This window comes from Apostichopus japonicus, chromosome 17 (assembly GCF_037975245.1).
Source record: "Apostichopus japonicus isolate 1M-3 chromosome 17, ASM3797524v1, whole genome shotgun sequence".
Classification (NCBI taxonomy): domain Eukaryota; kingdom Metazoa; phylum Echinodermata; class Holothuroidea; order Aspidochirotida; family Stichopodidae; genus Apostichopus; species Apostichopus japonicus.
In genome coordinates, this window is record NC_092577.1 from 10750050 (window position 1) to 10764368 (window position 14319).

Below are 14319 nucleotides of genomic sequence, written 5' to 3' on the forward strand. Positions count from 1 at the left end.
GGCATATATCTCTCGTAATTTTACATGCTCCATTTAATGTGTGATTCCCCCTGGCCCCCCCTGCCACCCCCCCACTTTTTCTTGTCTCGTTTTCTCTTTCTGCAAAACGACAACTGGAACTTATTGATCACTGCGTCCATAATTGCTTTCTCAATTACTTCCATACATTCTCCATTTTCTTGTTTGTGTGACTTTTTTCCCATGACTGGCTTTGTAATTTTCTTTTTTGACTTTCCAAAAATATAACTGACTTTTACTTGGTAACTTCCTCTTAAATAACAGTGCTTGTTATTTCTTTTAACTCTCGACCAACGTACCTGTTGTTATTGAGAATAATGTCCATAGCTTCGTCGACTTTCTCACTGAGAGATTCTTCACTAGCCAGGAGTAGGAGCAGCCTGGCAGGTGGGAGCTTTAGAAGCATACCGGTTATCTTGTTTGCAAATGCCTGTCGAGATAGAAGGAAGATAGAGAGAGATAGAGGGAGATAGGTGGAGATAGAGGGAAGGAGAGAGAGAAAGTAGATGACTTTGCTAAGGTGAATGTCTGATTTCAGAAGCTTAAAAGTAGCTGTAGCAGGTATTTTCGATATATTTACAGTATTCTATTAACGACAGGAAGATTTCTGACACAACTTTTGTGAATATTTTCATACATTACAATCTTGTGACCCTCTTTGTTAATGAAATTTAGCTCCTTTATTATTCCATTTTGCACTTCCAAAATGCCCCTCTTGTTGTGTTTTTTTTTCCTTCCTTTTTTTATTGCTCTTTTTGTTGTGATAAAAACAATGGCCCTCCTGTTGTAAAAAAAGTGCAATTTGGTTGAACAATTACGAGCACTTCGAAAGTGCCCTTTGGCAAAGAAACCATTGGAGATTGTCTTACCGAATTCACAACTATCTTCATTAAAGATGTGAGCCTAATTTGGACTTAATTGCAGCTCTTAAAACAAAAGCAATGCTTCCACATGTGCACCAGTTTTGTACTGAATATTGTCATAATCACATCAACCAATTCTAGTGGGAAGGGGAAATATCGCTGTTTGATCTTTTTCATGAAACATCATCTACGATTTTCAACGGTAAAATATACGGTCACTCTGATACAGCACCCCAAGTTTATTCCAGTCCTCCCAAGAAACTAGATACAAAACTGTCTGTGAAAACCTACCGGTTGGGACGAAAAAACTCTAGGGAATAGTCTCTCTCCTAAGGCCTGCTTTGCCGGTGGGAGATGTTCTGTGTGTTCCTCCCTCTCGCCAGAGTTTTGGCTGTCTCGTGGGAAGAACGGCGGAGCGTCAAAGCTGAGCTGGTTACGGTCCCGGTCCAGGCACTGCGTCATCCGGCCCGAACCGGACTGACGGCTGCGAAACCTCTCCCGTTCTCTCTCCCGGCTTTTCAATCTCTGGATGAGGCCTGGAGAAGACGAGAGACGAGAGTTGATCACTACATAGCTCCATCTCGAATGTCATTTTGTATCTTTACAAAACCGAGCTCTCCTACTTTGCACGGGCCTAGAAATTCAGGTTACTTAACTGATATCAACCGTTAGAAAAAGAAGCTACTTTTTGAGCCAGTGGATGTTTTCAAGCACTTGCACTTTCTAGAAAGTGGATAAATCTTGTGAACCCTGAGAAACTGTTCAAAATTTTCTGTTCTCTTGTAATCTCAACCCAGGTGTACCATGGTTATCTGGTAACCATGGTAACCAATCCTGCATGAGCGGGACAACTTTCTTGAAAGTGGATAAACTTGTGAACTTCTAGGCATGTAAATGACAAACATTTTGTTCTCTTGTAATCTCAACCTAAGGGGAACACACACACGCAAACATACACATACAATCCATTCAACCTGCAACAAGGAATCGGTTAGATTCCATCCCAGAAACCTTTTTATTTACTCAACTGATTTAAACAGGATTACATTTGCTGAAACTTTTTCAAAGCCAATGCATTCTCTAACATTTGGTTTTATTACAAGGATACCAACATAATATTTTAATTTTTTTTAATTTTATTTTAAATTGCCAGTTTACTCTTGACAGCATAATAACAAGTTACCATGGGTTACCAATCCTACATGGGTCAGATAACTAGCTCCATCTGCATTTAACTTGTTAAGACCAGCCAAGAGAGAACTCTGAGGACCATAGTCAACAGAATGAGGTTAATATTAAAAGCAAGCGAATGTTTTTATTCCAGCTGTACCCTAATTTACATTCTACTCTCTGAAAAATATTTACTTTATACCTCAAGTTGCCACCTTTTCTAAACTCTCTTCTATTGCCACAAACACTGTTGCCCTAAAACTTTCAATGCCTAGTCTACGAAGTCTTTTGTTCTTTTGCCAAAACTTGCACTAATTAAAAGGGGTCTAGTAAATTTGCAAAGTGAATTAATCAAATATAATGACATTGTGTGCAACAAAAGTAAACAAAAGCATGGGCATGCTCTATGGGCAAGATGTATTCACAAAGTGAAAATGCAAACTTTCAATTTCAAAATTTAGAATTTAGTGAAACAAAACAAAACAAACACAGTTTGAATTGCTAAGGAAACGTGTAAACATTGCTGCTGGCTCAGAAACTAAACACGCATTACAATTATAATTGCATAGGGTTTTCAATATTTCACTGACTAACAAAGACCATGTATAACGATTAACTAAAACGTGAGCGACGTTAAATTACTTGTTAAATGTGCCATCTTGAGTGTCCCGAATTGAGTCCGTAGTTGTTTCTAAATAGTGCCACCAATATGGCAGTCGACGTAGTTGAATAATACGCAAATTTGCTTTTGTTACTTGCAGGCCATAGTGTTACTTGCTAGCCCTAGTGTTATGTAGTTTTAACGTTGTGGGCACAACAACAAACTGTCTAAATTACAGCTCTCTGAGCAAGTAATCCTTTGTTAGAACTTACAGTATGTATTCATAGTTTTCCAAACATACCATTCACTAATGGCTGCGTTTGGTCTGGGGTTGTGTGGGGCTGTGCTAGTGTTAGTTAGGACATGGAGCTAAATAGGAAGCACATGGATGATTTCACTGAATCAGTGGTGGTAGCATTCACCAACTATACTCTAACAGCTATAAACTGGAAAGTTAACAGAGTAGTAGTAGCAGAGCACACTACATTTGTCATATGAAGTTGTGCAGATGTTTTACTACTTCTAAGTTTTTTTTTTTTTTTGGGGGGGGGGGGTTCGGTTCTTTTACAGTAATTTTATGGCATGGTAACTGAAGACTTGAAATTTGAAGGAAAATAAAGTTACCCAGCTAGCAAAATACGTCCGACTTATTCTCTTAATTGGAAGTCAATTACACCCTGTTTATTGTTCACACAATATAAAAGACAAACCGTTCTGTTGTCTACTTGTGCGTAAAACAGACGATAACCCAAGTTTGAATATACGTTGCTTTCCCCTTCACTTGGTCCAATTGCAAGTAATGGAAGCTTCTTGTCATGTACCTCTCTACCATTCCTTCGAGGGGAGGAACATCTCTTAAGACTTTCGGCTCAGCTCTGAACTGAACAGAACTAAACTAGTCCCACATTTTTAATGAAAAGATCCAATTTAGTTGTTACGTGTATTAAGTAAAGATTATCTGGCGGTTTTTTAATCTCGATGTGTGAACAGCTTTTCATGCCACGAAATGACTTTGCTACCAAATTAATGTCCCATTTCGCATTCCATAGACATATATATATATATATATATATATTATATATATATATATATATGACGCTATATACTCTACATAACCGTCTAAGAATCTTACTATACTGAGGACCTTTACTGGTTCCTTGGCAATCTTCCAGGCTGGGCAGCTTCTCACTGGACATGAAAGCCTCAGCGATAGCTGTGTAGAAGCTTCTGGCCACGCCGCTACCTTCTCCGGGCTCGTCTTTGAAGGTGACTTTCACTCGATGGACGGCGAAGACCGGGGGGCCGATGGTCGGCCCCCGGCGGTGAAAGTAAGAATTGAGCTGACGGACCGACTGCTGGATGAGCGCCTCACGTTTCCGATCCACCTGTAGGGGAAGGGGGGGGTGTGGGGGGAGAGAAGAGGAGAGGAAAAGAAGGAAAGTAAACATTTCATAATGTGTCAAAGGTCAATATGGATAAGATCAAATAAAACACAGACCTAAACAGAGGAAAAGATTGCCTACATTACCATACTTACTGTAGGTTCAGTCAATGGCATTAGATTTTAGCATTCAATGATAAAAGATGTTGCTTTGGTAGAAGAGATTGAACTGGACCACTGGCAGGCAAGTATTTTAGAAAGTTGGTAATTTTGCTTCTAAATAAGCCAGTTGTTTTGCATCTGAAGGTGTGTTGGGAGGGGGAGGAGGGGACAGGGAAGGAGTGAGGGAGGGAGGAAGAGGGAAGAGAGGAGAAAAAGGACCAGTACACACAGGAGATGCAAATGGAAGCCTATTCCGGACAGATCCTCTAAATCCAAAGTCAGGATTTGTGCATATTTGATTTTCAATTACCGAGCCATCATTGCTTGTAACACATATCACTGATTAATACAAGTAATAGTTTCATATAAGCTCAGAGGAGCTTACTTTACCAAAGACACTGCAAAAATGGACGTCCTTTTTAAATTATTGAACTCCCATAATATAAGTTAACGATGAAAATAAAAGTCTCGGAGGGCCCTGATTTTTCTGTACAGAGCTTTCTGTCCTTGAGATAGAAAAGAAATCTTGTTTGATAAATTATCTGTTTTGAGTGCTGCTTGAAAAAAATTAGTTTAGAATAAAGTACTTGATTCTGAAGTTAATATCTCTTCCCGTGGTTCCATGGTGCATAAAGATTACCAAAAAATGTTTTTCTTGTTATTAATAAAGCGGCAATAAATGTTGATCTCTCTACTATAAGAAGACAAAATTTTCCAAACAAGTTCTCAATCTAGAACAAGGAATCCCCTTTTCACTTTAAGTAAGGTATATTATAATGACCACGCTGAAAAGGTTTTTCTCAAGACCCGCTAAAAGATTTATGGCACAGTTATTACGGGGAGAAAGAAAGATCTAAAACAATGTTAAAATTGCTTTGTTCAAAAGGGGACTATAGTAAGCCTCTCCAAATCTCCACACCCCCCAACTCTTTTATGAAGAAGATGAAAAAGGAACAAAAAAAATCAATTTAAGCCTCACTTCTAGGGTCAGATCTCTTGATGTTTGGTTATTCCTCAATTTTTCCATCTCTCTTCGGAATCTTGATTCCTTGACCTCAAATCCTCCCAACTCGCTCAGGACCGACCCCGGTTCCGCTCCGACGTCCTCTAGGAAGATGTGACCGAACACCTCCAGACAGAGTCTCCATCTGCCCAGGAGGATGTCCGGCATTGGACAGAGGTTCCACAGATCTCCATCAGCCCTGGAAAGAAAGATGAGAAAGGAAGGGAAACAAAGACTCGGGTTAGAGACAAGAGGAGAGGAAGGGACGGGATGGATATGTAAATGAGTTGAGTATTTAAGGAGCAGGACTCTCTGCCTCTGACATTACGACAATAGGCCTGGGTAAGTAAGTAACTGGTGAGACAAAGATGGGGATGTGGTGCAGAGAGGCAACTGCTAATTTTACTAATATTTGGCATTAAGAGAGAATTGAGGAGCTTTGTGTTACAAAGCGAAAAATAAAAACTAGAGCACCAACACAAATTTGAGTTGATGCAAATATGTTCCAGTGAGGACATACCACTCTAATATTGAATTAGTGCATGTCGCATGCATTCCAATGTTCCTAACATTAATTGTCAATTAACTTTCAAGAACATGTGGTCCTCTAGGAAAGAGATACATTTTGAAAAAGTTCACATTATGTCCTGTAGTAACCTCTGACAGACTGATAGTTGGACAGATACATAGGTATATCAACTCGGGTATAGTTGGTTTGAGCTAATAGAAATGAGCAACCATCTTTGATCAGGTTAAACATTCTTGGCCTGTTAGTACTTTGGATCACTGAGGAGTTGTCTGGTAATATAGTTGTTCGATAAATGACTGGTCCCTCCACAGTTTGAATGAGCGCTGAGGTGTTGCCAAAAGAACAAAAAATTGTTACAAAACCATAGCCTAGCAATATGGGGTGTGCACAGACCTGAAAAAGGGGGTTATACTGATTATAATCAACCCTTGTGAGGAATACCATTATCAAAGGGCTTTGTCATTCAACTCTCTTGACTTGCAGAAAGGTTAGAAACCATTTTGGCTTCTCCTTGAACCGTTTCCTTGAACAAAATCACATGAAATGGAATAAGACAAACATCTTACTCTCGATGTCTTCCTTCTCTCTGTCCAGCCTGTCTTCCGCGGGATGTTCCTGGAATCCCAGATCGGTCACTCTCAGAGGACGTGTCCTGGTCTTGACCTGTGCTCTTTGAACTTTGACCTTTACCCATCTGTTTCATCCCCTTCCCCGAAGCTCCAGGCCCGGCCTCTGAGAGGAGGCTCGAAGGGGTCGAGGATCTCCCGGTCGCGTCTCCGGGAATTTGCTCCCCTTGTCTGGCGCCCTCTTGATCCATGTTTATGATGCTGTATTCGTCGACGAGAGATGGCCGCAACCTCTCGGGTCTCTCCACCGTTCCCGTAGCACGTATGACGCTCACCTTCTTCTGGATGCCGGATTCTAGCAGGGTCGGTGCTTCGCCGGGCGCGCCAAACCCTCTGATCACTCCACGTGAGGAGGGCAGAGCAGGGGAACCCTGCTGCTGAGTGGGCAGGTCCGAATCGGACTCTAGGCTCTGACTGGTGGAGGGGTGGCTGGAACCGAGGGAGCCATCGCTAGGGACACTACCCACCGTGGCAGCGGTAGAGGATGGCACCGATGGCTGACTCTCCAGGGTAGATAGAGAGGATGACCCTGTAGCACCAGTGCTTGAGGGGAATGAATCTGCAAAATTAGAAAGTTAAAGGCACAACTTGTTTACAAATTTAATTTACTAGATGAGTAGTAATGAGTTGTAGCAGATGAGTCTCTCTGTATAGTCATCGGGAGCTACCGTACGGGGAGGAAAGACTGGACATTTAGGAACGTAGATATGCTCTGATAATAGTAATAATAATAACTGACACATCACATACAACTGAAAATTTAGATTACAGAAACGGCAGCAAATTTTTTGGGGCTTTCTTCTCACCTAGGGCATAGTAAAGTAGAACTCAGAGTAACAGATATGTCAGATTAATACTATTAAATTGTACTATTAAATCACACATAATAAATTTCAAATGTTAACATTATATACATCATGGTCAACCAGATTTGGTTTTTCTCTGTTTACATTTTTAAGCTGGGCAAAAATTAGTTTGTTCTTAGTGTAGCATATTCTGTGCCATGTCATCAGGGTCCTGGGAGGGCCTTCAAACTAAGCTTTAGTACTTAGATATCAGATCACAGATCACAGGGCAATGATACAACCAAGATGTCCACTACATCATCCTCTTCACTAAATGGTATCGACATCATGCAGCACTCGCTCTTTAAATATTACAGAGATATATACAACTTCCTTTCTATCTATCTTTCTTTCATCTTGGAGGTAGTTAAAGAGTTTTGTGTTTGCCGCCTGCCATCTTCGTTACTGCTTTAGTCAAATTTAGGCCAGGCAGCGGTAAACGTCCAGATTTAAACTTACCGGAGGTGACTTCCTCGTTGGCCATGGTGACGATCATCTCCTCTCGATCCACGTTACCCTCCAGCGGATCCAGCTCCTTGCTGGTGGAGAGGCACATCTTCGTCGGGATCACCTCCAGGAAGGAAGTATCCACAATGACGACGTTGGAGGACGCGGTCGGCGGGGCAGGTTCCTCCAGGACAACGGAGCTCTGAGGTGTCCCGAACAGCTGCTCCCGGGTCGCATCGGGCTGGAGGAGCTGAGGGCGGTCGGCCAGAGGCAGCGCTTCCTCTAGAGGAGTGTGTATGGGGTCTGGCGCGGGGCAACCCAGGAACGTGGTAGACTCGCTCCTTCTGAAAAAGTTATGTCTCTGGGTAGAGTTCTTTGGCGGTTCCCCGCTGCCGTGCGGGCCCTCCGGCGTGAATGGGTACGGGTCAGACGACTCCGTCGCCATGACGTCCAGGCTCTCGTCAAACTGGTACTCCTGGAGGAACGAGGTGAAGGTCCTCCGGGAATTGGTCGGACCTGCCTCGGTACTCTGATCCAGGCGGACCTTCCTCATAAAGTATATGATGCCGTCCAGCGTGTACGCAACGTGCTTCATGGCGGTGACGTCGATGACCGGCAGCAGGCCCATGTGTTCGCTGTTGTGACACCTCATCAGCGACAGGGTGTACTGTAGGAAGTCCATCATGGCCGAATGGTCCTCGCTGTTGGCTTGGTTGCCTCTCTGGCGGTTCTCCAGACTGCGACGGTAGGACTGGTCCTCTCTGGTCGCGGCCTCCCGGGCGGCTCCCTTCAGCTTCCTCATGAACTGGTCGTGGCTCGGGTGTTTGGGGTGGGCCGGATCGGTGGCCGAGGTCAGCGCCTTGCCGTACCTCAGCTGCGACTCGGTGCAGTTCATCAGAGGTATCAACCACGACCATGTCGGCTTCAGACTGTCCAGAGCATAGGTCTGCAGAATAATTGAAAAAAAAATTGGGAAAAAAAAAATGGTCAAAATACTGAAATGTTCTATCACCACAGCCTCAAGTGTATATCATTTTGTGACGTTCCTAACTTTATGACACAACAACAGATATTAAAGTTTGTCCCCTGATGTGATCCACCAAATGAATGGATGTCTGAAGTCAACAAGAGAACATTGAGCATTGTGTTCTGTTCTTTTCCGTACCTTCAATTGTCTAGCATTATCCTTGGTCACCTCCAGAGATTCAGTCAATGACTCCGGGGCTTTGTAGATGGACAGCGAGGCGACCATGTCGGCAATCTCTCTGCTAACGATGCCGAACGCCCTCGCTAACCTGCTCGCAGATGTAGAGGGAGCCGTTTCAGAAGGGCTCGTAGCGGCCTTGCTGGAAGCGGCATTCGCAGAGTTCAAGGTTCGTCTCAGGTTGGCTGGGTCGATGTATATCAGGTTACTGCCCCCTACCAAGGAAAATGAGGAAAACAGAGACAAAAGATTTAAGAGATGAAAAAAAACTATTTCTCAAAACTCCATCTATTACTTTAATATGGTGGCAGCTGGTAAATATTCCACTGGCTCAACACCGGATTTTACCTCAGACCCAGATTCAATTAGCCATTCTTGTAACAGATGCATTGCTCTTTGCAATTGCTCATGCAATAAATTATGTTGCTTTGCCTGAGACATTCCAATCACAAAGTGACTATTCTACTCTAAACAGAAATGGGAGAGGCGGGGTAGGGGAAGGAGAGGAGGACTAGGAGGTCACATGACCATGAGATCTGAGAGGTCTCAACGAAGATCTCATCGTTTTCTGGTCACTTACCGGTGGTAGACGTTGGTCCCGATGTCGCATTTTCTTCGGTCCCAGTCCGGGCCTGTTGGTTCCTGAAGGCCCACTGCAGAGGATGGGAGGGCTGCGTGGAGGAGGAGGGTCTGTTATTCTGACGGTTGGTGGCCGAGGCATTGGATGAGCGTTGACTGATGCTCAGGTCGCCGAGGTCAGTTTCCACTGCCTCCTCATCCTCCTCGAACTCATTCTCGCTCTCCTCCTCTGCTTCGTTCTCCTCCCCGTCGTCGTCGATGTTCGAGGAAGACTCGTCCTCCGAGAAGAATACGGCGATAGGACCAGAGCCTGGATGTAAACAAGGTATCAACATTTTAGACTCAACTGTCATTCGTTTGATCTGGAAATATCACCGAAATGGCAACGTTTTGGCTTCACTGTACCATCTGATGTACCAACCAGCTTTTGGTTTCGTTCATTTTATTTTGGAATTTATCTTTTTGTGAGGTAACTATCAAAATATGGCCACTTTTTTGGGGGGCATATTTTTGAACAAAAAAAAACTAGGCTACTTAAAACTGTAGAGAAGTAGTTAATAACATGGTAGTGGCTTTCACATCTACCCAGTATGCATAAACAGTATTTAATAGCATTATTTGTTTATACACCCTACAACCATGTCTTTATTGTTTTGACCTGGGGGAAGAGTCTACGTCAAGAGATTCCTCTTCTACAAAGAACTTATTTTGAACGGTACCAACCTGAAAAGCTCAATGTAAGATCAAAACTTTTGCAGAGCTGTTACTGTAAAACAATCTGCCTCTCTGTAATAGAGTAGCTAGATGGCACAACCACCTCTCTCCCCCCTCTCCCCTCCCCCTCCCCATCTGCCAAGGAAGCTTGTACAATGTATTATTTAAATGTTGGCCTTTTATTAAGAACCAATTTTGCAAACCCAGGTGACATTCATGTAAGATGGACACAAGAGGACATATCCGGGGGAAACCAGGATCTATCTTAACCCTCGGGTTGTGTTTATCAGATAAAAGACAGAAGACTTGATCAGGTTGAACTTTTGAACTCTCTAAAAGACAAAGATGGGGACCGAAACTCACCTCCGTCCGCACCTCCTCCCCCGCCGGCCGAGGGCAGCGTGCTGCTCCTACGACTGGCGCTGTGGTCCGCCTCTTGGCTGGTGTGGTCGTGGTCCTGGTTGCTATGGTTACTATCGCTGTCACTGTCGCTCTCCGCAAGCAGGTCCAGATCCATGTCGCTCTCGTTGCCTCCTGAAGGGAGAAGACGGAGAGAGAGACGGGCGAATGATCAGCGAGATACGTTCACGATCAGAGTAGTTTGGAGCGAGAGGATTGATAGAAGACGTACAGAATGGCAGAATGCAAATTATTAAATGAAATCTGCCTGCCTGATAGAGTGGCTGACATCATTTAAAATGGCTGAATCGCATCAAATGAAACAGCATACCGATTCTCCATCCCCACCCCCCCCCCCCCCGGAAACTGAAATTTCATTTTTTTCCTATCACTTGTACGTGAAATTTGATTGATTCACAAGTCATTCCCCTCAATAATTCCTTTGTAAAGTACACAGAACTTTCCTACGGACATATTCCACTATGGTTTACTACAAAATGCTATGTGCATATTTCACCATACATATATTTTTTTGGGGGGGGGGGGTTTCAGGAAACTCTGAAACTGTTATTTATTTCCAACATCTGGAGTAGATGAATTCAAGAGTGCACATATCAATATTGTGAAGTGCTCAAGATGGTACTCAAACTTTGTTTAATTTCAAGTCCACCAACGGCATCCACGATCCCCCCCTTTCTTTTGGGGGGTGGGAGGGGGTGACTCCCTTGGTAGGGACTTACCTCTGTCTGTGTTGTCTTCATCTCTGCTATTCTCCTGCATACTAATTGCATGCTGTATGGCCTGGTCCACCACCGCACTCACTTGCACCGGTAACGTCTCTTCCAAGTCCAGTTCGCTATCCATCACCTCAAACTGAAACAATTCAAAACATCACATTTCAGTTTTTTATAACATAAGGGTACTTTTTTAAACAAATTTGGGGAGGAGGAGGGAGAGGGAGGAGGAGGGGGAGGGAGGAAGAGGGGGAGGGAGGAGGAGGGGGAGGGAGGAGGAGGGGGAGGGAGGAAGAGGGCAACTTTTTAAAAAAGAACCTGTGGTAAAATATGAAACTTAACTAGGTTTGGTATGGCATTTAAACATTAAAAATGTAAAAAAATTATAAATTATTCAGGGACTATAATTTATTCTTCACAGTTTGTTAGCAGTTATTTCTGACAGTAGTAATTTGATCTCTTATAAGATATATAGAAGATACCATGGTTATGTGTACAGAACCTACCATACAGGTTTTTATTTGCTTTATGCAATATTGCAATTTTGAATAGCATAAGATATATAAGATACAGTGGTAATGTGTACAAGATCTTACATATATGTTTCCATTTGTGCTAGGCAATATTGCAATGTTTAACAGCATAACAGAAGATACAATATATGTGTACAAGAGCTTACACATGTTTCCATTTGTGCTAGGCAATATTGCAATTTTGCATAGCATAAGATATATAGAAGATACCATGGTTATATGTACAAAACCTAACATACAGGTTTCCATATGTGTTAGGCAAATATTGCAATGTTGCATTGCATGGTATCTTTTCCTAAATTAGAATGATTACAAGACCTACTCACTACCATCAAGTATCTTTTGATCCCTAATGCACTTGCATTTGCATGATGACTGTATTAGGTACAAAATAAATGTTGATATGTTGATACGTTGTACATTGATTCGTTGTAAAAAGTAGTAGGGTAGAAGGGAGGGGGGGCTGAAAACTTGTTTGATGAATGTTATATAATGACAAACCTCATCCCTGTTGTGGATATCATCGTTGTCTGCTGCCATCGCACTGGAGTGTCGCCTTGGCAACGGAACGCCCGATAGCGATCGACTGGAGTGAGATGCATGATGGGAGGAGGACGAACGTACCGGTAGAGGATCACTGAAGAACAATTCCTCGCTACCCTATTGAGATGAATAGGAGGATGTGATTTAGAGAGATCATTCCGTAGACGAATGATGATTAGTGAATCATACGTACAGAGTTCCTCTTGAGACTGCCACCCACAGGCTCACCCCAAGGACCACCCCCTCCCTCAAGGACCCCCACACCACCCAAAGTGGGACATTATCAGATTTTAATGCCTGTTAACTCTCAGCTCTGACAAATGCTCTTCCTATGGCCCTCGTAGAAAATAATTAATGAACCACTGTGACGTACAATCACTAATGTGTGTGCATGAATGTGTGTCCAGGGTCAGCCTTCAATCGTTTTTGCCAAAACCAATCCAGCAGATGATGCATTTTGCTGGTACACTATCTGAAGGGATATCACTCCTCAACATCTCTGTATGAGAGTGTCGTCATGCAGGTCAGGGTTTAATTAAAGAGGTGATTAGCAATTGACTCTTACCATTACAGCATCCGATTGGTTACTGAAGAGAGGGAATGGCGAGGTCGGCCGGACGACCCCCATACGGACCGGAGCAATCAGGGACTCGGCGATCTCACTCAGAGCTATGATCGAATGATGTATCAAAGCTTGGAACACCTTCTGACATCGGGTGATTGCCTCAGATCTAGAAAAGGGATATTTAAAGCCTGAGTATTGTATTTCATGAAGGAAAACACGATTTCAGGTTAGGTTTGGTCCACTCACTTTACTGTGATTTACTGCAAGGTCGGCAGATGTACTTATTAGGAGATCCTCATATTTACCCTGTGGCAAGCAGCTGGCTTTTTATCATTATAAGGTTGAAGGTTCACAGACTTTGCCAAGGCCAAGGCCCTCTCACACGACTTTTCAACCTAACCCTAGTCATTGTCAACTTGTCACACCCACATACCAAGGTGTGCACAGTTTAATAAATCTTCCCTGGGACACCGCAGTGCACAATCTCCACATGTCCCCCGGGAGACTTCCCATAGGGTACAACCACAAACGGGCGCACCAAACTATATTTACAAGTTACCCATTTACAAGTCCCTATTTATACACCTGGGTGAAGAGAGGCAATGGGGATAAAGTGCCTTGCCCAAGGATGCAACGCAATGATCTGGCCAGGACTCGAACCTGAAAGCCTAAGATCACAAGTCCACTGCCTTAACCACAACGCCCCACCCCCCCCTCACCCCACATATCCCCCAACATTTTGTACAAACTTCAGTGTCCTTTCCACCAGATTCAATTGATTTCTACTGACACGACTAGTTCCTCACCATTCTATACAAACATTACAAATTATTTCCTCCTTCACTTTTCATACTTCCACGCTTGCTTCGTCTCACAAAATTTTGAGTACGGCAGACATTTGCTGTACGTCATTCATCGGGTAATATAACCCGCTGATTAATCAAGAGCATTAAAGAGTTCAAACATTTTAATCCTCACCTTTTTCCCGGGAGCATCTCGACGCTCAGGATGACAAACAGCCTCCCGACTGATCGCACAAACCGTTTGGTGACCTCGACCGTTTCCGTATGTAGTTTGGCCGTGGTAGCGTTCTTCAACCGTCTTATCAAAGTGGTAAGCAGAATATCGATATCCTGTGAGGAGGAGACACAGACACACACATTTACAAACCAAAAATATTAATAAGCTATTACATGTAACCATGGTGACTGACTACAAATACAATTTGAATTTGTATTCGATGCTACTGGGTAACATCATTGGGGGCAAAAAAACAACATTGCATGTGTTGATTTCAAAAGGGCAGTTTTAGGATATAAGTGGTTAAGGATAAATATGCAGCCTTGTCTTTCTAATCAGTTCACGGATTGTTTACAGTCTTACCATACATATGTGAACCAAAG

The 14319-nt window shown here is 43.1% G+C and overlaps 1 protein-coding gene across 7 annotated transcripts in view; it reads right to left on the minus strand.

Moving 5' to 3' along the window:
* LOC139984577 (E3 ubiquitin-protein ligase UBR5-like) overlaps positions 1-14319 on the minus strand; it is a 62978-nt gene that overhangs the window by 19168 nt on the left and 29491 nt on the right. For 6 of the 7 annotated variants that reach the window (XM_071998522.1, XM_071998521.1, XM_071998519.1 and 3 more), the window contains 13 exons: positions 13895-14049; positions 12917-13082; positions 12310-12468; positions 11282-11414; positions 10506-10676; positions 9430-9738; positions 8811-9064; positions 7658-8591; positions 6294-6912; positions 5175-5397; positions 3785-4037; positions 1173-1417; positions 318-448 (listed from right to left, as the gene is read on the minus strand). In XM_071998522.1, coding sequence (XP_071854623.1) covers positions 318-448; positions 1173-1417; positions 3785-4037; positions 5175-5397; positions 6294-6912; positions 7658-8591; positions 8811-9064; positions 9430-9738; positions 10506-10676; positions 11282-11414; positions 12310-12468; positions 12917-13082; positions 13895-14049 — 3752 coding nt within the window. The remainder of the gene's footprint in view (positions 1-317; positions 449-1172; positions 1418-3784; positions 4038-5174; positions 5398-6293; positions 6913-7657; positions 8592-8810; positions 9065-9429; positions 9739-10505; positions 10677-11281; positions 11415-12309; positions 12469-12916; positions 13083-13894; positions 14050-14319) is intronic. The other variant, XM_071998520.1, reaches the window with a different exon arrangement.